Source organism: Balaenoptera acutorostrata, chromosome 15 (genome assembly GCF_949987535.1).
Source record: "Balaenoptera acutorostrata chromosome 15, mBalAcu1.1, whole genome shotgun sequence".
Classification (NCBI taxonomy): Eukaryota; Metazoa; Chordata; class Mammalia; order Artiodactyla; family Balaenopteridae; genus Balaenoptera; species Balaenoptera acutorostrata.
Genome location: NC_080078.1, coordinates 59,317,233 through 59,343,752, shown reverse-complemented (window position 1 = coordinate 59,343,752; position 26,520 = coordinate 59,317,233). Strand labels below are relative to the sequence as shown.

Sequence of the window (26,520 nt, the reverse complement as noted above, 5' to 3'; positions counted from 1 at the left end):
ATACTACAGAAGACAAAGCAGAGGCTCAAAGGCAGCACTGCTACAGTACCGCACTTAGCGTCACACCACGACGCTGACTCCTAGGCCCTTTCTGCCCCGCAGCGAGAGTTGGGGTAGAGCGATGACCGGCGCCGGGGTCTTTGGGACCGCAGCGCTCAACTGTGCCGGCTTGGTTAGCAGAGGGACCGGATCCGAGGCAGCCAACGGGAATAGGGTGCTTCAGGACCGCTACGCAGGGGCCGCCTCGCCGGACGAAGGAATAAAACTAGAGCAGTAGGGCGCTTCGTTATAGAGGTCGGAAGGGCCTCGGTTAAGCCCAGAATCCGCGTTAGCGGTCCGCCTCCAGGGCCGCGCGTGCCCCGCCCACGCACGCATGCGCCGGCCCCGCCTCCCGCGCAGCTCTGGCCCCGCCCTCAGGATTGACCGCCCGAGCCACCGTCCGCACAGCCCCGCCCCGCACGGCCAGGCGAAGGAGAGCCGGTCGTGCCCTGTGGTGTGCGCGGGTGCGCGCGCGCGCGCGCGTGTGTGTGTTTGTGTGTGTGTGTGTGTGTGTGTGTGTGTGTGTGTGTGTGTGTGTGTGTATGTGTTCGTGGGGCACCGTCTCAGCCCCGGGAAGATGGTGGCGGCGGCGGCGGCGACTGAGGCGAGGCTGAGGAGGAGGACGGTGGCGACGCCAGCGCCCGGGAGCAGGAACAGCAGGCCGTGCCGGGACTGGGACGCGACCAGGGCTGGGAGGCCAGGGCTGGGGACCCGGCTGCGCCTCCCACGGCGGAGGCGGCGGCGGCTGCTGCTGTTGCTGCTGCTCCCGCCGCTGCTGCTGCTTCCCTGGGCGGCTGAGGCCGCGGCGGCAGCGACGGCGGTATCGGGCTCAGCCGCAGCCGAGGCCAAGGAATGCGACCGGCCCTGTGTCAACGGCGGCCGCTGCAATCCTGGCACTGGCCAGTGTGTCTGCCCCGCCGGCTGGGTGGGCGAGCAATGCCAGCACTGCGGGGGCCGCTTCAGGTGAGTGGGGGGGGGGGGTGTCGGAGGGTAGGGCTCAGCCAGAGGCCAAGGCTTAAGGGCCGCTCGAGACGGCCCCAGGCCGGAGGCGGCTGCCCGACAGAAAGTGGGGGGGATAGGGCCGCCCCATGGTGTTTGAGGACCATTTGCTTCCAGGGAGATCATCGTCTCTGGCCTGGGGTCTTCCTGTAAGAGAAGTTGAAAAGGTTCGAGGCAAGGGTGGGGGCACCCCAAAGGGGTTTGGGCGCGGCGGACTACATGGGACGAAAGCTTAGGATCCCGAAGAGTTTCAAATCCAGTCTCTGAAACTGGGCCTCTTTCGGAAAAACGAGGTATAAAAGAAAAGGTGAGAGAGCCAGTCTTCCTTAAACACTTCTTTTGAACATCCCCTCGTTCTCTAGAGCCTGATGAGTTCCTGGACTGATTGGAGATGTGGGGTACTCCGAAGAAACAGGGCCCTGGGAGAGATTCGTTGTCTGGAGATAGAAGGGAAAAGGGTAGGATTGTGAGATATTAAAGATAGAAGAACCAGCGGTTACTGGCTAAAGGAAAGTGAAGAAACTAGCCTTTGGAAGCTCACTGGAGGAGGCAGATTGGAACAAGGTCTGTCATGGAGAGGGCATCGAAGGAGGTTCCTGTTTGCTCTGGTTTCTGGAGCATATGGAGTTCTGAGTTGGCCTGGTTCAGGGTAGTACCTCTTGGAGAGATCATTCATTAATTAATTAGTAGTTAGCTATTATTTGCTTTAGTTGTGCAAGGATTTCTGGATAATACAAACAAATAGATTAGCCAGACTTTGGCCTAGTCCACAAGTAGTTTGGAATATAGCTAGAGAAAGATTTGTACATAGATAACCATAATCATAAGGGCTACAGAGTCATTCATGCTTTTGGCAGATATTTACTGAACTTTTTTGATGTCAGATGTGGAAGAGTGGGGAAATATGAAGAACAAGACGGACAGGGTCCCTGCTCTCATAGATCTTACATTCTAGTGGGGAGACAGACAGTTAAGGAGTAAATAAATAAGTGAAAGAAAAGAACAAATAATTTTAGGTGATGGTAAGTGCTGTCGAGAAAGTAAGTCAGGATGGCCTGATAGACAATTATAACCAGTTGGTAACTTTAGGAGAAGGCACTCATTTGAAATGACATTTGATCTGAGACCTGAATGAGGCAAGGGAGAACCTGTGGGAATTCAGGGGCAGAGAGGGTGTGACTACCTGAGGGGATACAAGGGATATTTTGAGGAGGAGGTGACGTCGGATTTGAGCACTTGAGGATAGTAGGATTTGGAAGTGTGGCGCTGGGAAAAAAATTTCAAATGGAACAAAGGATGCAAACAGAATTGTGGAGACCAGAAAGTAAAGTATTGCTAGTGCCAGGGTATATAGAAGAGAATTGCGAGAGAGAGGTTTGGAACCATAGAATTATAGACTCACGTAATGTCAGGTCTTCAGGGGAACACGGAGAACATTGAAGAGCTGAGCTCTTTGTCGTTGTGGAGAAAGCGAGTGATTTCAAGACTAGTGTACTGTAGGGCCAGCCTTGTACCTTTAATTAGGGTTCTGGGTAATGTTCTGGTTTATGAACTACATTAATCTATACAAACTTGTTGAGGGCTACTCTGGGTTAGGTTATGAGATTATAGTGGTTAACAAGACAGACACAGTCCTGCTCTTACGGAGCTTACATTCTAGCTTGGGAACAGTAATCAATTTCTTATGATTTTTCTTAAAGCTATGGAAGTGAAGAGGAGGGGGCAAACGGAGGACTTGATTTAGTTTGGAAAGGTAAGGTTAGTGTCTGAATAAGTGGCTTTTGAGTTGAGATCTGAAGGGTGAAATGCCACCACCTACATGGGAGGTGGGGTGCTGAGGGGCCAGTACGTACAGAAGCTTGGAGATGAGAGGGATCATGGCAGGATGGATAGAAAGCCAGGTGGCTGGAGCAGAGAGAGCAAAGGGGAGCATGGCAAGACTGAAGAGATAGGCAGGAGCCAGGCCTTGTGGAGCCCTGTTGGTTGGGTTGAGAATTTTGACCTTTAGCCTGTGAGCAGTAGAATAGCATAGTTCATCTTGTTTTCATGACATTACAGGCTTTTAGATTGGCGCCAGAGCAGGAATGGCCTTTGAAGATGGGGCCAGAGCATTTTGAATTTGAGGAACTTCCACGATCAAGTGAATGGATGGTTGGGTCAGAGGAGAGTTCTTCAAGTTCTGAAAATCTGGGATGCCTTAGTAGACCGTGGGGGCCCACAGGGTGGGGAGGGATATATTATAGCTAGATCAGTCTGTCTGTAATGTTCAGAGAAGGTGGACTCACTTTAAGCATGAGAGATGGTGGGCAACTAGATTGGAACTGTTGACATGGGTCAGGACAGCAGTAATGAGAACTTGAGATAAGCTGTGGGAATGGAGGCAGGGTTAGGTGCTCGGTGAATGACAGATCTTTCTTTGAAACTGGCTTGCTCTTGGGAAGAGAGAGGGGGATGGTGAAGGAAAGAAAACTAGATCCTATCTTAGGTGATTGAGAGGACGGTGTTACCATTAACAGACATAGGGACACAGGAGGAGCAGATTTGAGATGTTTAATTTTGCACATACTGAGATTGGAGTGTTTACAGGGTTTCTGCCTTGTGGGACAGGTGTAAGCATTGGAGTCATCTACATATAGAGAAAGCAGGTCCAAGTGTCCATGTGGACAGTCCAGAGGATTGGAGAAAATCTACTTGTTAGGGGGAACAGCCGGTCCTGACACTGGTTGTCTCAAATGGCGTCATCCATGAGTGAAGGGGCTCCCCTGGTTGTTGTGGACACTCCACTTGAGCCAGTTCCAGCTGGTGTCAGTGCTCTTTCCTGGGCAAAGAGTTATGACCTTTAGTCTGATAATTTCATTATATTTTGTGGGCTTCTGGAATTTGCATTTTAAAAAAAGGAAAGTAAGGACTTCGCTGGTGGTCCAGTGGTAAAGAATCTACCTTCCAATGCAGGGGACGCAGGTTCGATCCCTGGTCAGGGAACTGAGATTCCCATATGCCGCGGGCAACTAAGCCCGCATGCCGCAACTACTGAGCTCGCACACCTCAACTAGAGAGCCCGCATGCCGCAAACTACAGAGCCCACGCGCTCTGGAACCTGCACACCACAACTAGAGGGAGAAAACCCACACACCACAACTAGAGAGAGAAAACCCACACACCACAACTAGAGTGAAGCCTGCGCGCCCAACAAAAGATCCCACATGCCTCAACGAAGATCCTGCATGCTACAACTAAGACCCAATGCAGCCAAAGATAAATAAATAAATAAAAAATAATAAATCTTAAAAAAAAAAGAAACAATATTAAAAACAGTGAAAGTAAGAGGAACTTACATTTCTAGGCTTTAAAAAAAACCTTTCATTAAATTTTTAGTTGTAGGATTTTTTAGGGGAAGAGTGAAATGTTGGTTTTCATTATGTGTTGGTATATGTCTTGATTTAACTTACAAACCTCTTTGTTATTAAACTTCGAGACATTAGAATGAATACCTTTCTGGTTTGGGTCAGCATTAGGTTGGTGTGATTTTTAAGCCTTTTAGTTCCATAAATCCTGTGTTACAATTGCTGTTATAAGGTCCTTTTCATTAATTGAAAGGAACGGAGGATAATAAGAGGGTTAGATTTCACTGAAGTTATCATACTGAGTCCATACTACATGCCACGGACCCGGTCAGGCATTTTCATGTATATTGTGCCATTTAATCTTCAGGAGAACTCTGAGGGTGTTGTTTACAATTTGGATTATTGTGTGATCATAGTTAGAAAATCACTTAATTTTTTTTCCAAGTGTAAGATACTATAGAAATGATTAATTACAGAGGATAAGGTTAATGGTGTCAGTTTAATAAAAATAACTATGAAATCTTTGGTGGATGATTTCTAAAGCAATGCCACTTCCATTCATTTTTATGTGATTCAGTAATCATGTTTTTCTACTTGTGATATCACCATCGAAATTTTTCTTTGGCGGATAAATATAGTTTAAGTTAGAAAATAAAGATGTTAAGCTCATTTATGAAATTAATATGCATTTAATTCTTTTAAGTTCCTGTATATAACTTCTGGGAGGTTAGAATACAATAACCTGCTGAATTAGAGCCTTATAGTTACCCATGATATTAATACTGTCTATAGAAGAAAAAGAAAGGCATTTATTGAGCATCTGTTTTGTGCCCAGCACATTGCAGTAATAGTAGTAGTAATAGTTGCAGCATAGCTGCTTCCATTTTTCTAGCATTTCTCCATTTTTTCCAGGTGTTGTATCAAGGGCCTTTTAGAAATTATTCTTTTTAATCCTTAAAGTGAAGTTATTCCCATTTCACAGTTGGGTAAACTGAAGCTTGGAGATACAGAGTAACTTGCCCAAGGTTACACAACTTGTGAAAAATTGAGATTTGAACTCAGGCCTTGTCTAATTCTCAAACATATGCTTTCCATTGTACCATTTGGCCTCTCATTTTTTCTGAGTCTAGTCATCCTTTATGGACATTAGTTGGAAGGGCTGACATAATCCCAACACTCTGAGAAACAAAGGAGGGAAAATAGGTTTGTTACAATAGGAAAGCTAGCATTAAAAAAAAAAACTTAATTTACTTGAATCTGTCTGGCTACTGGCCTGAGGACATAAATACGCTTTTCTAACTAGTGAAGTGAAAATTCTGGAAAATAAAATTTGATAAGGTAAAATAAATACTTATTTTGCTTACAGTAATTACTAAGAAGTATTAACCTGAAGCCCTAAATTTATGTTCATGAATCAAATTTAGACTTGTCTGTTTTTCCCAGTAGAATATAAGCTCCAAGAGGCAGGAATTTTTATCTGTTTTGCTGACTGTTATATTCCCAGAGCCTAGAGCAGTGGCTGACACATAGTGCTCAATAACTATTGTTGAATGAAGGAATGAAGTTCTGCTATATATTCTTTATGACTTAAAAAAAAGTTATCTGTACCTATATGACTGCCGTGTTTGTCTTTTGTCCTTTTATTTCTCCTGAATTTCATTGTCTTGTCTTCCACTGTTTGCTGGGCATCTTTATTGGGATGTTGTGCTGTCCACCTCATACTAAGCCACATCGAAGACCAAACTTCTTATCCTCATTGAAAAAAATAGTGTTTTCCTTTGTACTTCCTTATTTCAGTAGCAAATTCTACTTTAGATAACCAAAGGTCAAAACTTAGGAGTAATCTTTTGCTCTTTCTGTTTATTCTCCCTTCTCTAAAGTCTTAGAAATGTGTTCCTTTCCGTTCTTCCTGCTGCCATCCTAGTGCACCTGGCCCTTCACCTCATTGCTGACCTGCCTCTGTTGCACCCTGGCTGGTTTCTTGTACCTCCAGAATACATTCTACCCTGTGTCATATAATCCCCTGAGAACATGTATCACTGTCTTGCTCAGAAACCTTCCTAACATACAGAGGGACATAGGGCCAGATCATTAAACTCCATACCAAGGAGTTTGGGCCTTATCCTCTTGTTTTGTTTTTGTATTTTATTTTATTTTGTTTTATTTTATTTTTTAATTTATTTTGGCCGTGCTGCCCGGCTTGCAGGATCTTAATTCCCTGACCAGGGATCGAACCCGTGCCCTGAAAGCACGGAGTCCTAACCACCGGACCACCAGGGAATTCCCTGTTTTTGTTTTTTGATTGAAATACAATTTATGTACAATGTTATGTTAGTTTCAGGTGTACTACATAGTGATCTGACATTTGCATACATTATGAAATGATCACCATGATAAGTTTAGTAACTATCTGTTCCCATACACAGTTACTGTAGTATTATTGACCATATTCCTTATGCTGTATATTACATCCCTGTGGCTTATTTATTTTATAATTGGTTGTTTGTAACTCTTAATCCCCTTCACCTATTTTACCCCTACCTGGGCCTTATCCTCTTGGAATTGACAACATGGTCTAAATTACTGACTTTTTTTTTTTTTTTTAATTAATTAATTAATTTATTTATTTTTGGCTGTGCTGGGTCTTCGTTTCTGTGCGAGGGCTTTCTCCAGTTGCGGCGAGCGGGGGCCACTCTTCATCGCGGTGCGCGGGCCTCTCACTGTCGCGGCCTCTCCCGTTGCGAGCACAGGCTCCAGATGCGCAGGCTCAATAGTTGTGGCTCACGGGCCTAGTTGCTCCGCGGCATGTGGGATCTTCCCAGACCAGGGCTCGAACCCGTGTCCCCTGCATTGGCAGGCGGATTCTTAACCACTGCGCCACCAGGGAAGCCCCTACTGACTTTTTAATACTGAATCTCCCAATGTTCCAATCATGTTGGGCACATGATCCAAACCCTGAGTTACCACGGGCAGTAGTTTTAACTTGTTTCTTTGATACCGCATAACTGGGATTGCCAATTTCCAGCTCAGGATCAGGCTGTTCTCACTGCCCTGTACTTTAGCTCTTTTTATCTAGTTTCACATTCAGAGGCTCATTAATTGTCACCCTATTTGTAAATTGTATTGGATACAATTTCTATCAAAGTTCTTTTAGTGACAGATGCCCAACTCAGACAAGCTTAAGAGGAAAAGATGGGAGAGATTTATTGGTTTATGTGACAGAAAAGTCCAGGGGATATTGTTAGCTTCATATGTGGGTAGATCCAGGTGACCAGTTGGTCTCTCTCCTTCTCTCTTTACTGGCCTCACTTTCAGGCAGGCTCTCTTCATGTGATGTCTCCAGGAGCTAAATCAAACTGGAAAAGAGTAACTTTTCCTTAGGAGCGTGTAACAGATAAGGAAGGGTGAGAGTCTCGCTGGTTGGTCCCTTGTCCTTTACTGAAGCAGTCACTGGCTAGTGTCCTGGGAATGTTCTGACTGATCAGACCTGAGTTGGGTACCTCTCTGGAGCTGGGGGATGAGGGTCCAACTCCATAGATGGCAGGACTGAGAAAGGGGAAGGAAAACGGAAAACACACTTATTGTCACCAGAAAGTGGGGCCAGTACCGGGCAGGTGAGGACAGTGACATCCCTGCCTATTCTTAGAACCTGCTGTTTGGTGAATACTCAGTAAGTGTTGATGATGACAATTGGGAATGGTCTGGAAAATATCGTATCATGTAATGAGATGCTGGTCCCCCAGTTTATCAGAAATTCACTCCATGAGGGACCCACTATGTGGAATGTTGAGGTTACTGCAGTGAAGACTGTTCTGTGTTGAGATTAAGTGTATTGATAATAGAGCCAAGTCATTGAATGGCAGTTATTCATCCCTTGATTTTGTGACAGGGAAAAAAAGAGAGGATTATGGGAGGAATCAACAAAATATGTGCTTATGTTGTATGAATTTATGTTATTTTGGGTGAAAACTGTATATAAAATACATAATAGACCTTTCAAGTTTTTGGCGGATTCCTGGAAGAGTTTACTTAGATGAAAAGGTAAAAATATGTTTATTGAGTAAAAAGAAAAATTTAGCATGAATGTCTTAATATAATTGCCTAATATGTTTGAAAGCAGGTATCTGACATTTAAACTTTACCTCTGTGAAAGGTTCCCAAGATAGGCAAATGCATTTTATTTACTACAATATAGAAGACAGATGAATATATAGGAAAAAAGCAGAGTATGTTTATGATCAAAACAGTTTTTACTAATTGTGATTAACTTATTTAATAAATTTGTAGGTTATCTTTATCTTGAGAATTAAATATAGAAGTAGGTACCTGTTACTGTGGTTGAACAGAAATCATATTGGTTTTTCTCTTTAAATACAATCTTGTTTCTAAAACTGAAATGAAACTGTGGTTGTACTTTCCCTAATGATTGTATCTAGAAATTCATCAGCCACTAACCTATTATGAAACTTGTTTCTCATTTATACTCTACTATTTTCTGTGATTTCCCAAATGCATTGTGGCAAAAGTGACTCTTATTCATATACTATATACTAATGTAATCCTTTGTTTTGTTACTTTCTTCCTTCCATTTTTCCTTTTCTCCCTATACTTTCAAACTGGCCCTTTATTGTTAGCCTGACTTTTTCTAATTTTTCCTCCTTAGGGTGACTTTCTTTTATTTACCTTGCTTTTTTCTTTCTCCTCATTTTATTGATGTCATATCCCTTTAACTGCTTTTCTTTTAACACGAGAGACCCTGGTTCGATTTTATCCTTTCAGTTTTTAATTCTTTAAGTTTTCTGTTTTTTCAAGTACATTTTGAGTGAACCTTAATTCAGGCTATTTATTTACGTGTGTACTTATCTAGAATTCTCTTTCACTTATAGAAGTTAATTTTAGTTATGGCTGAATTGCCTCTTTATTTTTTTAGAATTTGACATTAATGGTGTACAGTTATTAAGTTGAATGAATTTTCCAATTAATTCCTCTTGGTACTTTTTGCATTCTAATTAAGAATTTTCTAATTTGTTTATTAATAAGCCTATAAGCATTAGAGGCTGAAATTGTGTCAGGTGCTGTTAAGGGACACAAAAGTAACCTCTTGACCAGTGTTTCCTATATTTTATGATTCACAGATCCTTTCACAAAAATGTATAATCTTGTGGACTATCTTAATTACGCATTAAAAAAATGTATCCTATTTTTGATATGGTGATTTTAAATAGTAAAAAGTAATTTCCTATTAAACATTATAACATACATTTTGAATACAATTTGTAATGATATTCACAATATAAAAAGAAAAATTTCTTTTCACTCTTTAACATGTGGGCACATGTTTAATGTATTTTAAATTAATTGAGTAAGGAGAAGCATATATTTATACAAAATAAAAAGTGACATTTAGTTTTGGAATCGAATATATATTAAAATAGAGATTGTATTTGGCTCTGCTTTATACTATAGAAGTAGACAACTTTCCTGTCCTCATGTTTGTTATTCCTGCATTTGTGCTTTAAAAATTATTTCTTAGAATTTTTTTGTGTTTTGTTTCTAAATGATAAAATGATAGTGGTTTTCAGCTGTTTGTAAGCATTCCTTTGCAAATAGCATACTTCCTGTGTGGATGGTTTTTCAAAATTGAATGAAAAGGCCAAACTGGCTGTAATTGTCACTTAATTTTCCCCTTTCACATTGGTTTTTGAAATACTGGAGACATCTTACAAAGTTACACAAGGATTTTAATCAGAAGGTTTAGCAAGATGATCTTGAGGCAAATTTGCAGAATTAGATTCATTTCATGCCCTTCCCTAACATGTATTTAAATATCATGTCTTATGCATCTCTTTTAATAGATGCCATTACTGTCTTTTAATTGGAACATCATTTGGACTACTGGTTGAGAAACACTGACCAACCCTGACCGAGTAACTGGTTGCTTTGGTGCGTGTATTTGGTGCTGGTTCAGTCTCTGAACTAACTTTAACTTCCTTTTAACATGAAATATTTTAAGCTTGTGGAAGAGATACAAAGAATAATAAAATGAACATCTGTGTACCTGCAACCTAGCTCTTCTGAATTTCCTTCATATTAATATTATTATTACTACATAATAAGTTGTGTAATATAAAATATTACAGATATCACCAAGGTTCCTATATTACTCCTTCCTAAATCTGTTTACCTTAACTCTCCCCAGAGGTAACTAGTGTGGTGAAGTTGATGTTTATTATTTCTCTTGCATGTTTCTATTTCACTACAGATACACACACACAGTGTCTTGTTTCCAAAAACAAGATCATGTTTTCAAACTGTAACATGTTATTTTCCCCACTCCCAAACCTAATTTTTTATGCTTTTGAGATGTTTGTGTTGATAAATGTAGTGCTAGTTGATTTCATAGCTATATTCATTACAGAATTCCAATTTATTTACCTATTTTTCTGCTGCTGGGCATTTAGATTTTTCCAGCTTGTGCTGTTACGAATAGTGCTACAATTAACATTTTTTCATATCTCTTTGTGTACCTGTGTATGATTTTTCTCTAGGGCTTTGATCTTCAAACTTTTGAAGCACCTCCAAAATATTTAAAAATTCTGTTTACTTCCTTGAATACTTTTAGGTTGACATGCAGTTGACATACACCATTTTTTAAAAATGTCTTTATGTAGTTGCAAAGAATGTCATTTCTGGTGTATTATAAATAGAGTTACTGAAAAAACCCATGATATTACTTTACAAAATTTATTGGGTACCTGCAAATTTTATAGCAGTTTGTTAACCATTCTCACTCTTTAAAAATACGTATTTAGGGTCTTCTTTGACAGTCAATTTTTGCAGTGTCCCTTTTTTTTTTGCCTAAATTCTTATTTTCATTCTAATTCCTCTGTACAATTGTTCCCCCCGGGTTATGAGTTCTGTCCACTGATCTAGATGTCAGATAACATAAAACTCACCATTTTAAAGTGTACAATTACGTGATTTTCAGTGTATTCATAAAGTTGTGCAACCATCATCACTATCTAATTCCAGAATATTTTCATTATGCCAGACAGAAACCCTGTACCTGTTAGCAGTCACTCCCCATTCCTCCTTCCTCCCAGTGCCTGACAACCACAGTCTACTTTCTGCTGATGGATTTTCTATCCTAGGCATTTGTGGTCATTTGTGACTGACTTCTTTTACTTAGTGTAATGTTTTCAAGATTCATCCATGTTGTATCATATATCAGTACTTCATTCCTTTTTATGGCTGAATAATATTCCATAGTATACATATACCACATCTTATTAATCCATCCATTAGTTGATGGACATTTGGGTTGCTTCCACCTTTTGCCTATTATGAATAATGCTGCTGTGAACATTCATGTACAAATTTTTGAGTGGACATATGGGTATGTCTCTTGTGTGTTTGCCTAGGAGTGGAATTGATGGGTCCACGGTAACTCAATGTTTACTTTTTGAGGAAGTGCCAAACTTTTTCACAGCAACTGTACCAGTTTACATTCCTACCAGCAGCGTATGAGAGTTGCATTTTCTCCACGTTCTCATCAATACTTATTTTCTGAGGTTTTATTTATTCATTCATTCATTTATTTTTTAAAAAAATATTTATTTGGTTGCATTGGTCTTAGTTGCAGCACGCGGGATCTTCGTTGCGGCATGTGGAATCTTTCGTTGCGGAGCGAGGGCTCTTCGTTGCAGTGCGCGGGCATCTCTCTTGTTGTGGTGTGGGGACTTCTCTCTAGTTGTGGTGCGCAGGCTTGGTAGTTGCGTCACGTGGGCTCTCTAGTTGTGCGCACACGCTTAGTTGCCCAACGGCATGTGGGATCTTAGTTCCCCAACCAGGGATCAAACCTGTGTCCCCTGCATTGGAAGGTAGATTCTTAACCACTGGACCACCAGGGAAGTCCCATTCATTTATTGTTATAAAATTATTTATATAAATAAATGAATGAATGGCCATCCTAGTAAGTACAAACTGGTATCTCATTATGGCTTTGATTTGTATTTCCCTAATGACTATTGGTTTTTAGTATCTTTCATGTGCCTGTGTGGCCATTTGTATATCTCCTTTGGAAAAATGTCTACTCCAATCGTTTGACCATTTTAAAAATTATTTGTCTTTTTATTGTTGAGTTGTAAGAGTTCTTTATATGCTCTGGATATTAGACCCTTGTCAGATATATGATTTGCAAATAATTTCCTCTCATTTTGTTGGTTGTTTTTCACAAGAACAACCTTGATAATGCTTTTTACATATAAAAGTTTAAAATTTTGATGAAGTCTAATTTTTCTATTTTTGTTTGTTTGTTCATTTGCTTGTGCTTTAAGTGTCTTTCTTATCTAGGAAACCATTTCCTAATCCAAGATCATGAAGATTTATATGTGTGTTTTCTTTTTAAGAGTTTTATAGGGTTAGCTTTTACATTTTGGTCTTTGATCCATTTTGAATTAATTTTTGTACGTGCTGTGAGGTAGTGGTTCCACTTCATTCTTTTGCATGTGGATATCCAGTTGTTCCAGCACCATTTATTGAAGAGAATGTTTTTTCCCCATTGAATGGTCCTGGTACCCATGTCAAAAATCAGTTAACTCTAGATGAATGGGTTTATTTCTAGACTCTCAGTTATGTTCCCTTGACCTATATGTTTGTTGTTATGTCAGTACCAGACCATCCTGATTAGTTTGTAATAAGTAGTTCTGTAATAAGTTTCAAAATCCTCATATATAGTTTTAAAAAAGTTTTATTTTGAGATAATTGTCGATCCATATACAGTTCTAAGAAATGATAGATTTCTTACATCTGTCACCCGTTTCTCTTAATAGTAACATCTTGCATAACCATAGTACAAGAGCACAACCAGAATATTGGCATTGATACAGTCCATCAACCTTATTCATATTTCACCAGTTTTATGTGCACTAATTTGTGTGTGTATGTGTATTTCCCCCATAGAAGTTTATTCTAATATAGTTCTATGCTTGAAGATAGTTTGAGTATCCTATCTTTTCTGTAATAAGGATTTGTAAATAAATGATTTTTTTTTCAGCTTTCTATGACCATGAGACTTTACATGCTGAAGATTTTCTTCTGAATTAACTAATTATTACAGTTATTTGTAGTATACAGCTGAGCAAACAACACAAATCTAATACACATTTTTTGAAAAAGCTTTTAAACATTTTTTATTGGAAAAGCATCTCTTGTTGAGATGGATAGTACTTTTAAAGATCTGTGATGAGGGACTTCCCTGGTGGCACAGTGGTTGAGAATCCGCCTGCCAATGCAGGGACACGGGTTTGAGCCCTGGTCCGCGAGGATCCTACATGCTGCAGAGCAACTAATCCCATGCACCGCAACTACTGAGCCTGCACGCCTAGAGCCTGTGCTCCACAAGAAGGGAAGCCACCACAATGAGAGGCCCGCGCACCGCAACGAGGAGTAGCACCCGCTCGCCGGAACTGGAGAAAGCCCTCGTGCAGCAATGAAGACCCAACACAGCCAAAAAAAAAAATCTGTGATGAAATAATTTACTGTTAGAATGAGACAGAGTTTAGTGTAAATATTAATCCCTTTTTTCCCCTTTGGTAAATGTAAAACTAATAAATCTTGTTAACATAAATAAGTTTTTTAAATTATTTTTTAAAATATTTATTTATTTATTTTTTGGCTGTGATGGGCCTTAGTTGTGGCACGCGGGATCTTTCATTAGTTGTGGCGCACAGGCTTAGTTTCCCTGTGGCATGTGGGATCTTAGTTCCCTGACCAGGGATCGAACCTGTGTCCCTTGCATTGCAAGACGGATTCTTAACCACTGGACCACGAAGGAAGTCCCAAATAAGTATCTTTAAATGGAAGAAACTTTGTTGTGGCAGGGTCTCTCAAGTATTTGAACTCCTTTAAAATTATATGCCAAAAGTCAAATGATAGTCCTTCATCGAAAATTTGTTTTAAGTATGTACCAGGCAACAGCTGAGTTATATCTGCCTTCAGTTTTGTTGTAAGCAAAAAATTGGAAACCACCTGACTTTCAAAAGGATTTATTACTTAGTCATTATAGGAGTAAAATTGCTGGGTCAGAGCACTTCAATTTTAGATATTACTAAATTGTTCTTAAAAGGGATTGGTCTAGATTTTACTCCCGTGTTGGGATTCATTTCACTCGTTCATGTTTGGGTGTTCTAGTTCTTTTTTCACTCCAATCTGATGGGTATGAAATTGTATATGGTGGTTTTATTTTGCATTCTCTTGATTACTAGTAAGAGTGACTATCTTTCAATATGTTTAAAGGCCATATTTGGTTTATGTTCATTTGAATTGCTTTTTCTTGCCTTTTGCCCATTTGTCATTTGGGTTGATTTTTAAATTAGTTCATAGGAGTTCTTCATATATTCTGTATATTAATTGTGGGATTATATATGCGGCAATGATCTTCTTTTAGTAAATGGCTTATTGTATTTCACAGTTTAAAAATTTTACCTATAATTGATTGGATAAATAATTGATAAGAAGGAACAAATATTATGGAAGAATTCTGAATATTATAAGCAGATACTTCCCCGTCTAGGATGTGGAGCTTAATTTCTCTCCACTGCCCTCCTTGAGTATAGGCTGTATTTAGTGAATCTTATCCAAAGAGTAGAGTATGGAGAGGGGAAAAATAGTAACTTTACAGTAGAGAAACTTGGCAAGCACTACCTTGACCAAATGACCAGGGTTAACATTGCTGTGGTAAAATGTGTTGATATCATGTGCCCCCTGATATGATGTGATTAGGAGGGTATAATTGCTTCTGTGGCATTTTTCCAAAAGCCCCATAACCCCAATGTAATCATGAGAAAAACATCAGACAAATTGAGGGACATTCCGCAAAATGCTTGATAGTACACTATCTCAAAACTGTCAAGGTCATGAAAAACAAGGAAACACTAAGAAACTGTCATAGACCAGGGGAGACAAAGGAGACATGATGAATAAATGTAATGTGGTATCCTGGAACAGAAAATAGTATATTAGTGTAAAAACTGGAGAACTTGGAATAAAGTCTGGCGTTTAGGGAATAGAAAAGTACCAATATTGGTTTCTTAGTCTGGCAAATGTATCATAGTAATTTAATATGTTATCATTAGGTGAAACTGGATAAGAGGTGTCTGGGAATTCACTGTATCATCTCTGCAACTTTTCTGTAAATCCAAAATTATATTTTAGAAAAATTTATTAAGAATTTTTTACTTAATTTTGTTGAATCTAAGATGCCATCAATTATAAGATACACCATTATTTTATGTACTACTAAGAAAAATGTTTCTAGTATTATTAAGATATTGGTATCAGTTCTAAGAAGCACCTTGATTTCAGAGATATTAAATGAGAAAAAAAAGGCATATCTTAGAACAGATGAAATATGGTCTTTTTTAAAATTGGTAATGCATTCAAAAGCTACAAAGGGGTATATGGTACAAAGTTTTCCTTTCCCTCTCTGGGAATAGTCTGTCATCAGTTGTGTAGCTTTCCAGATATGTTAGCAGCATATATAAACAATTACATATTTTGTATGTTCTTCCTCCTTCCTTTTTACATAAGAATGGCATATTTCCCCAATGATCTGTACTTTGCTTTTCCCTCTCCATCCTCACTGAGCAGCATATCTTAGAGATTCATACCAGTACATTTGAAAAAAAAATTCTTTGGTATTCCATTGTATGGTTGTGTCTTAATTTATATAAAGGTGTTGAATGACCTTGTACACATGTCATTTCACACATTTCTGGATGTATCTTTAGGTTTAGTTCTCAGAAGCAAAATTGCTTTATCAGAGGGATATGTGCATTTTAGATTTTGTTAGGTATTGCCAAAAAGCTTTCCATAGAGATTTAGCCAACTTACATTACCAGCAGCAATTATGGCTTGTCTTTAACTTTCTTTATGGTGTCTTTTTAACAGAAATTTAAATTTTAATGTAGTCAATTTTATCACTTTTTTTCTTTATGGCTTGTGCTTTTTTTGTTATATTAAAAAATTCCTTTCCTTTACTCACCTTGTCAAGATATTCTCCTGTATTTCTTCCTCAACATTAAAAAATATTTGCTTTTTCACTTTTTGATCTTTCTTCTGCCTGTAATTTATTTTTATGTATAGTTTGTTGTAATGACCTAATTTAGTTATTTTTATTTGGTAAGCAGTCGTCCCAGTCCCATTTATATAATAGTATACTTTCCTCCCTACAGATTTGAAATACACCTTAGTTACATAAAACTTCAAATTTCTCTTGGTTGTTTTTAGCCCTTTGTTCCTTTTATTTCAACAAAAATCCTTGTTGAGATTTTTGATTGGAATTTCACCTGATATTGAGATTAGCCTGGAGAAGTTCATCATCTTTATCAATAGAGTCTTCTCATCTAGAACATGCTTTATATTTCCATTTATTTAGGTATCTTTTATGTCTTTAAGTAAATTCTTATAACTTTTTTCAAAATCGTCTCACATACTTTTATTGGATTTACCCCTAGATATATAATTTTGTTGCTATTGCTAAACCTAATTGATTACTGTAGTACATAGGAATGAAATTTTTGATTTTTATTTTTATCAGTATTATCATTATAACAGTAAGCAATATTTAGCTCATAAGTCTCTGTGGTTATCTGGGTGACTTGGCTGATCTCTAGTGAGCTTACCTGTATGGGTCTAGGCAGGAGCTTAGCTGGGCTTATCTGGTAGGGATGGGGTGTCGAAACTCTCTAATCCTCCTTGAACCAGAAACTGTCTGATTCTTACCATCATTGTGATGGTAGAAGTGCAAAAGCAGAATTGATTTTCTTATATATTGAACTTATATCTAGGAAACCTTCTGAAATTCTTGCAGTACTTAGAGCTTGTGAATTCTACTAAGTTTTCAATGTTGATAATCATGCTGCCAATAAATTGTAATAGTTTCTTTCTTTTTTTAAAAATACATTTATTTATTTTATTTATTTATTTTTGGCTGCACTGGGTCATCATTGCTGCACGCAGGCTTTCTCTAGTTGTGGCGAGCGGGGGCTACTCTTCGTTGCGGTGCACAGGCTTCTCATCGCGGTGGCTTCTCATGTTGCAGAGCACGGGCTCTAGGCGTGTGGGCTTCAGTAGTTGTAGCACATGGGCTCAGTAGTTGTGGCACATGGGCTTAGTTGCTCCTCAGCATGTGGGATCTTCCCGGACCAGGGCTCGAACCTGTGTCCCCTGCATTGGCAGGCGGATTCTTAACCACTGCGCCACCCGGGAAGCCCGTAATAGTTTATTTCTGATCTGTATACTCTGTGCTTCTTTTTCTTGTCTAATTATTGAATTGTTTAAGGTCTATAGGACATTGTTGAACAGTGTTGTTTCTGACTTCAAAGAAATCTTCTAGAATAGGTCCTGGCACATAGTAGGTGACCAGTGATCATATAGCTTTTGTCCTTTAATCTGTTAATGTGTTAAGTTACACTGATAGACTTCCTAATTGTTTGACCATCCTTATATCCCTGAAATGAACTCAATTTGGCCATGATATATTTTTTAATATAGATTTTCTGGATTTGATTTGGTAATATTTTGTTTTGGGTTTTTATATCTATGTTCATGAGGTTTTCTTTTGGCAAGGGTATCACATTTTGTCTATTGTCTTTATTTTGTCTTCACTCTTAAATGCTGATATGTTTGGGGACAGAATTTAAGACCGTCTCTATAGAGAACTGGCTAGATCAGGGAGTTGGGCTGAGCTATTGTAGGAGAATAAGCTTGGATGAGAATTTAATCTGGGGCATCATTGGCCTAGGGATAGAAGAGGGACAAAATGGGGAGAGAAGAGGGACAAAAATGGGAGTGGTTTTGTAGGCTGAGTGAATGGGGTGAGGTAAAGGAAGAGTTGATAAGTTTTGAAAGATAGGGTGGATGATGACAAAATTGTGGGGGGAAAAAAGAAAAACCAAGAGGTAAAAAGAAGTGGATTTAATTACTTAAATTTTTAATATAGGAAATATTGGTTTGAAACGGGTCTAGCTTTGTGCTAGAAATATAGTTTGGGCAGTTATTATCATATAGACGCTAGAGGAAGCTGTGAATGCATATGGGATTGCATTTAGGGGGATCATAGAGAACTGGATTCAGGGCAACTCCAAGGACAGAGGCCAGGATTTGAGCAAAGGAATTGTCCCTTTTATGGAGTCTTTAAAGGTAGATGATTTATTACTTTTTACAAATGTGAGGGATCCATATTACTTTGTGGTAGTTTTGATTATCATTATGGATGGTTATAGTAGGATATTCTAAACATTAAAGCATATAGAACTCATAATAGTTATAGATTTATTATTTTTAAATAATTAGGATGTGTTTAATCTGTTACATTTTAGGGCTATTACTATAAATTTTCATGATGAACTTTTCTCATTGTATGTTGATTTTAAAGAATTATTAGGTCAAAAAAAAAAAAAAGAATTATTAGGTCAAAAATTTCTAACTAAAAATGAAAGTTTAGAATGTAGAAGTATTTTTAGTATTGGTGTCAAAAATTCAGCCACTTACTTTAACACCTAGAAATTCCAAGATTGTATGTGGAAGATTTGTTCTTAATTCGGAGTATGTACTAGAATCATTTGTGGAGCTTTTAAAGACACTAATGCAATGCTGGGTCCCAACTGAGAGTGGTTAGTGTTGTGGCCCTATCATTTATTGTTTGTTTTTTAAGCCTCTGTGGGTGATTTTGTTGTATACTCCAGTTGAGAACCCTATATCATGGATTTGGGCAGGGGCTAAATTTGTTAGTGTATTTTGTTTCTTGGTTATATAGTTAACTTCTTTGCTTAATACTGTGACAGTAGAGGCCAGAATACCAGCAGATTAGTTGATCTGTCCTCCTAGACTATTTGCATTTTTATGTGAACTTGAATTATGAAACAAAATTCAGTAGCAGGTTAGTCTGGGCTCAGATCACTAAGAGGACTAGTTAAATAAAATATGGTATGTCCACACAATGGAGTAGCTATAAAAAGGAATGAGGATAATCTACATATCAGCTATGTGGTCATCTCAAGACTATATTGTTAAATGGAAAAAGCAAGGAGCAAAACAATGGCATTGTATGCTACTAGTTTTCAAATAAAGAGGCTATACAAATATATACACCTACATTGTTGTGTATATACATAGACCAAACAAGGGAATGATAAACCAAAAACTAAGAAAAATGATTACTCTATGGAAAGGGAGGGAATGGGGTGCAGAAACAGGTATAGAACTTAGACTTCTGAATGTACTTTGTGGATTAGGTTTTAGAATCATGCAAATGCCTTACCATATTATAAAACAAAAATGAAATAAAATTAGAGAAAAAAGGTAATTCCTAAAAATCAAATGCAAAATGAAATGTGAACCTAAATGTATATCAAGTTTGAGGCTGAAGCACATAGAGACTATTTCAAGTCACCTTGAAGCATAGTAATTTGGATGTTTCTAGTGGTATATACTCCCAAAGATAAGGAACTGCAAAGATATCATAAACTGATTTTAGTAATCATATAACTGGTAGTAATATTGGTATTGTTATTCTGGAGGTGTGTATCATAAAGTAAACAAGTGAATACTTATATTGGATTGAGACCCTAGATTTTTGAATGGAAAAGAAATATAATCAGAGAGTTGGATAAGAATTCTAGTATCCTAAATTTGAGTTGGAAATGTCAGTATGAGCTCATGATGTATTTTTTCCCTTTTAAAAATGTATTTCCTAATTCTCTCTGCTGAAAAATCTCAGAAATTAAGCTAAGTGACATTAAGCACTTCTAGTGTCAGACTTTGTTCTCTTAAAAAATAATTCTCACTAGAAGGAACCTGGGGTACCTTGGAAAAATGACTTATTTCAGGTTGGAGTCAGAAAATCTATAGTATGAGCCTGGAACATATTATCATATCACATCACAAGCTATTGGGGAGATTTCTGTTTCTATCAATGGTAGAATAGCTTTTTCTAAGGCAGCACTCCAACTGAGAACAACTAGAAAAGCTGGAAAAATATTTTTTAAAAGTCTGTTTGGAAGCTTTGGAGAGTGAGCAAGGCAAACAACAAGGACTTGAGAGGCCAAAATTTTGGAGAAAAGGAGAGCACAGAGGGGTGAGGCCAACTTTTGGTATAGGTTTCCCCATGGAGTGATTGGCCGATTTGAAACATGTAGCTAAGAGGTTGAGCAGAAAGTGGTGGCAGAGAGGCTGAGATACTAAGCAGAGTTTTTGGTAGTCATGCAGAATTGGGAGACAGAATTGGAGTTCAGAGCTTGCAAAGAATACTGGAAAACACCCCAAGCTTTTAACTGGGAACCCTGAAGGATAGACTACACTTTATGCTTAAGGGTGAACTCAAAATAGATCAGCTCTCAAAAAAAGCTGAAGCCAAGCTTTCAAATCACCTCAATCCTTGATTGGATTAAGATCTGTTCCTAGCTTTGTTGCTTGCTAGAAGCAGATATAAAACTTCTCTGGAGGAAGACACTGTCATCAATCATTGATTCAGGTTATCTGTATAGTTTTTATATACTTAGTGATAATATATGATATATTTATATGTAACTAGAGTATATATTTATAATGTGGTAAATATTTATAAAACTTAGTCTGGCATTCAATTAAAAAAATATATAAAAATGAAAGAACTGACTGAAAATCGAGAGAAAATAGATAATTGAAAAGACCCATAGGGAGACTTCCAGTACAAATGAGATAGTATATACCCATTTTCCCCCGCTAAATCCAACTATAAGTCCTGGAATTTGTGCAGAAGACAACCAAAGGAGAACTGTGAATGGTTCTAGGAAGGTGATCTGGTTCGGGACCATAGGACTGAAAGAACAGCATAGCCATAGCATTTTGCATTCCCCCAACAGGAGAAGGCCACCTAGTTCTGGTGTTTCCTAACCTCCCCACCCTGACCTAACAACAGAACCCAGTCCAGGTAGGTTCATGCCTCCCCTGAATCAAATGGGAGTCCCTCTGAAAACATCATGCAGATTCGATACCATTGGCAAGGGGGATCAACTATGAGCCCCCACTGAATATGAGTGCTGAGGAGAAGCATACTCCTTCCCACCTGTCTTGAGATTTCCCTTTTCTGCTGAGAGATATCAAGGCAGGTGGGCAGAACTGACAAGAGAGACTCTGCTACAGTAAGCATTCTAGTCTGAGAAGCGTCTTTCTCCTTGAGGGCTTGAGACTCTCCTCCCCAACCCAAAGACCCCAAGGTGGGCACTACTGGCAAAAAGGACACAGCTACAACTGGCCTAGTCCTAAGTCTCTTTGGCTATGTGGGCCTGAGCTGCTTCTCCCCTACCCAAGAGACACAGGGGCAGATGGGTGGAACTGGCAAGAGGGGTCCAGCTGTAGCAAAGGGCACATTCTGGGAAGCCTGTTTTTCTCTGTGGGCTCAAGACTTGCCTTTACTACTCAGAGACACTTGGAAACTGAGGGGCAACCTAGGGCCATCACAGACTTTCCCCACCAAGAGACACTTGGCAACACTCCTTTTGCCCCCTCAGGCAGCACTAGCAGGGACCAGCAGGAGCCCAGTGGCACCAGATAAACAAAGCAAGCCAAATAAGACCACAAAGGCTCTGAAAATTAACCTGCCATTTGAACAATAGCCCAGAAAAGTAGGCCAAGATCCACATGCTAAAACTAAACAGGGTGACAACCTGCTAAAATAAAAGATTTAATAAGACCCTATGTTAGTGATGTTCTAACATAATAGACAAAATGTTCAAGATACAATAGAAAATCACTCATCATACCAATAACAGGAAACTGCAACTTGAATTAGAAAAGGCAACAGACACCAACACATGGTGAATCAGATGTTGGAGTTTTCTCAGAATTTTAAACTAGCTGTTATAAAAATGCTTCAAAATCAATTTAAAATATCTTGAAACAAAAAAACAAAATCTTAGCAACAAACCAAATAAAATTAATTAGAACCAAATTTAAAATGATATTAGAACCAAATGGAAATTTTAGAATTGAAAAACACAGTAGCAGCAACAGCAACAAAAAAGTGGCTGGATGGGCTCAATAGTAGAGTGACCATGAATAATAGATGGTAGCATCAGTAAACCTGAGAACAAAACCATAGAATTCACCCAATCTAAACAGAAAACCGACTAGAAAAAATGATCGATGAAGGACAAACGATATAGCATTCGTGTAACTGAAGTCCCGGAAGGAAAAGAGAAAGAGAATGGGGCTGAAAGAGTATTTGAAAGAAATATGGCTGAAAATTTACCAAATTTGGCAAAAGAAGCAAATCTACAGACCCAAGAAACTGTGCAAGTCCCATATAGGATAAACCCAAGGAAATCTACACCAAATGCATCTTGAATTAAACTCTTGAAATCTAAAGGCACAGGACACAAGGTTAATACACAGAAGTCAACTGCTTTCCTGTGTATCAGCAATGAGGAAGTAGAATTTGAATTTAGGAACAATGCCATTTACATCAGCACTCCCAAAAGTGAAATACTGGGGATAAGTCTAACAAAATATGTAGAAGATCTGTATGAGGAAATCAACAAAACTCTGATGAACAAAATCAAAGAAGAACTAAATAAATGGAGAGATGTTGCTTGTTCATGGATCAAAAGACTCAGTGTTGTCAAGATATCAGTTCTTCCCAACTTGATCTATAAATTCAATGTAATCCTATTCAGAATCTTAGCAGATTATTTTGCGGATATTGACAAACTGATGCTAAAGTTTATATGGAGAGACAAGAGACCCAGAATAGCCAACATAAGATTGAAGGAGGAGGGCAAAGTTTGAGGGCTGACACTACCTGACATCAAGGCTTACTATAAAGCTACAATGGTACCACAAGACATTGTGGTATTGGTGAAGGAACAGACAGATAAGTGGAATAGAATAGAGGGCCAGAAACCTAAAGACAAAAAAAGTCTTGAAAGTAGCCAGATAGAAATGATGCAGTACCTATGGGGAATACCAATTCAAATAACAATAGATTTCTCATTTGAAACCATGGGTGCCATTGGAAGTGGCACAATATTTCAAGTGCTGAAATAAAAGAACTGTCAATTGTGAATTCTATATCTAGCACAGTTGTCACTCAGGAATTAAAGGGAAATAAAACATTCTCAGGTGATGAAAAACTAAAAGAAGTTGTTGCTAGCAGACCTAAAGAAACAATAAAGGAAAGAATCTTGGAGCGTCAGGAAAGAGATGATGGAGAGGGTAGAAATATCGATGCATACAATAATAGACTCTCCTTTTCCTCCTGAATTTTAGCAGTCATTGATGATTGAATCAAAAACATAAAACCGTTTGATACTAAATATGATGATAGAAAAGATAAAGGACCTAAATGGAAGTGAGGTTTCCATACTCCACTCAAAGTGGTAAAACGTTATTACTAGAAGATTTTTGGGCTTCCCTGGTGGTGCAGTGGTTAAGAATCTGCCTGCCAGTGCAGGGGACATGGGTTTGAGCCCTGGTCTGGGAAGATCCCACATGCCACAGAGCAGCTAAGCCCGTGTGCCACATCTACTGAGCCTGTGCTCTAGAGCCCACGAGCCACAACTACTGAGCCCGCACGCTACAACTACTGAAGCCACGCGCCTAGAGCCTGTGCTCCGCAACATGAGAAACCACTGCGATGAGAAGCCCGTGCACCGCAACGAAGAGTAGCCCCCGCTCGCCACAACTATAGAAAACCTGTGTGCAGCAATGAAGACCCAGTGCAGCCAAAAATAAATAAATAAAATAAATAAATTTATTTAAAAAAAAAGATTGTTATAAATCACATATGTATCTTCTAATACCTAGAGTAACCACTGAGAAAACTATACAAAAAGATAAAAACTGTATACATAAATCAAGGTAAAATCTTTTAAAATGTTCAGATGACTCACAGGAAGGCAAAAGAGAGAAACAGAAGAATGAGATCCAGAGAAAAATATAAAACATCAGATAGAGTGGGAGACTTAAGCCTTAACATATCAGTAGTGATGAAAAAACGTGACCAAGTTATATGCTGCTTGTGGGAAAGTCACTTCAAATTCAACAATGTAGTAGGTAGAAAGTAAAAGAATGGAAAAATTATACCATATAAACATTACTTTTAAAAAGAGCAGGAATGGCTTTATTAATATTTGATAGATTAGATTTTAGAGTATGGAAAATTACCAGAGACAAAGAGAGACATTACATAAAGATAAAATTAACAGATTAAACATTGGCAGGGATTAAGGATAGCGAGTGTGTGAGGAAGATGTGGGAGGCAGGTGTGTGTGGTTATTAAAGGGCAATATGAGGAATCCATGTATTGTTGGAACTGTGCATATCTTGACTGTGGTGGTGGATACATGAATCTACACAGGTGACAAAATTGTACAGAACTTACACAAACACATGTACACACATGAGTATAAGTAAAATTGTGGAAATCTGAATAAGATTTATCAATGTCAGTATTATGGTTGTGACATTATACTGTGGTTTTGGAAAAGTGTTACCATTCGAGGAAACTGGTTAAAGTGTACAAGGAATCACTGTATTTTTTCTTATAGCTGCGTGTGAATCTATTATTTCAACTAAAATTTAAATTATTAAAAAAGAGGCTCAGGGAGACTAAGAAGACATAACAACTAAACGCAGTGTAGGATTCTGGATTGGCTCTTGGAAGAGGAAAAGGACATTAGTGGAGGCACACACACACCAGGAAGCCAGCAGGCTGTTCCTTAGAAACAGGCTTTGAGATAAATAATAACTATCTTTAAGAATTTAAATGACAAGATGAACAATTTCATCAGAGAATTAGAAAGTATAGAAAAGAAGTTACTGGAAACTGAAAATACATTTACTGATTTTAGGAACCTTAGACACAGATGAAGAGAGAATCAGTGGATTGCAAAATATATTGGAATAAAATAACTGGACAGAAATACAGAGAGACAAAGGGACGAAAAATACCTTATCATTCCCTCTCTGTATGTGTCTCTCTGTCTCACACACAAACACACTGCCATACACAGTTTATTTCCTTGAAGCATTTTAGAATAAGCTGTATATGTGTGTGTGTGTGTGTGTGTGTGTGTGTGTGTATGTATCATGGCTCTTGACCCTTTAAAATACTTTAGCATGTATTTTCTAAGAATAGTGATTAAGAGACTTAAGTCTTAAGGTATAGTTTTCACCGTCAGTAAATCTGACATTGATATAATGCTTTTATCTACTGTTTGTACTCCCCATTGTCAACTGACCGAATAATGACCTTTCTGTCATTTCCCTGCCTCCAGTACAAGATCCAGTCTAGGGTTAGGTATTGCATCTGATTGTCATGTCTCTTTAGCCTGCTTTAATCTGGAACAGGGGTCAGCACACCTTTTCTGTAAAGGACCAAATAGTAAGTATTTTTGGCTTTGTCTCGATCACAACTGCTCACTTCTGCTATTGTAGCACTGAACAGCCATTGCCAGTAAGTGTGCAAAAGATTGTGGCTGTGTTCCAATAAGATTTTCATGAACGAATGGCAGGCTGGATTTTGCCCAAGGGCTATAGTTTGCCAGCCCCGATCTAAAACATTTCTACTGCCTTTCTTTTTTGTTGTTTGTTGTTTTTAATGATATTGGCATTTTTTCATACATACAGCCCCCCAGTTTTAATTCAGTTTTAAAAATTTTGCTTTTGTTTCATGTTTCCTCATGGTTAGATTCAAGTTATGCATCCTTGGCCGGGATGCTGCTTAAGTGGGGAGGTATCCTTCTCACGGTATCACATGTGGAGGCATACAATGCCTATCTGTCCCTTATTTTTTATATTTTATTTTCCTGTTTGAGATATTGTCTTATTTTTCCACTAATTCCTCCTTGCAACCGTTAAGCAGTATGTGAGGAGATGCTTTAAGACCATGCACATATCCTGCTCCTCATCAGATTTTCTTCCTGCTTTTTTACATCCATTGATGTTAAAAATACTCCTCTCTCAGTAACTAACAGAAGAAAGATTTGAAAACACTTGGCCTAATTGACATACAGAGAATACTGCACTATACAGTTACTGTACTCTTCTAATGTTCATGAATCGAAGAAGAAACCACCCCAGTAATTTGAAAATATTT

At 38.5% G+C, this 26,520-nt stretch overlaps 1 protein-coding gene across 5 annotated transcripts in view; it reads left to right on the top strand.

Moving 5' to 3' along the window:
- The first annotated feature begins 443 nt into the window (after positions 1 to 443).
- Positions 444 to 26,520, top strand: part of ATRN (attractin) — a 162,128-nt gene continuing 136,051 nt past the window's right edge. For all 5 annotated transcript variants that reach the window (XM_057530149.1, XM_057530146.1, XM_057530145.1 and 2 more), the window contains exon 1: positions 444 to 1,002. In XM_057530149.1, the coding sequence (XP_057386132.1) occupies positions 617 to 1,002 (386 nt within the window). In that variant the 5' untranslated portion in view covers positions 444 to 616. The remainder of the gene's footprint in view (positions 1,003 to 26,520) is intronic.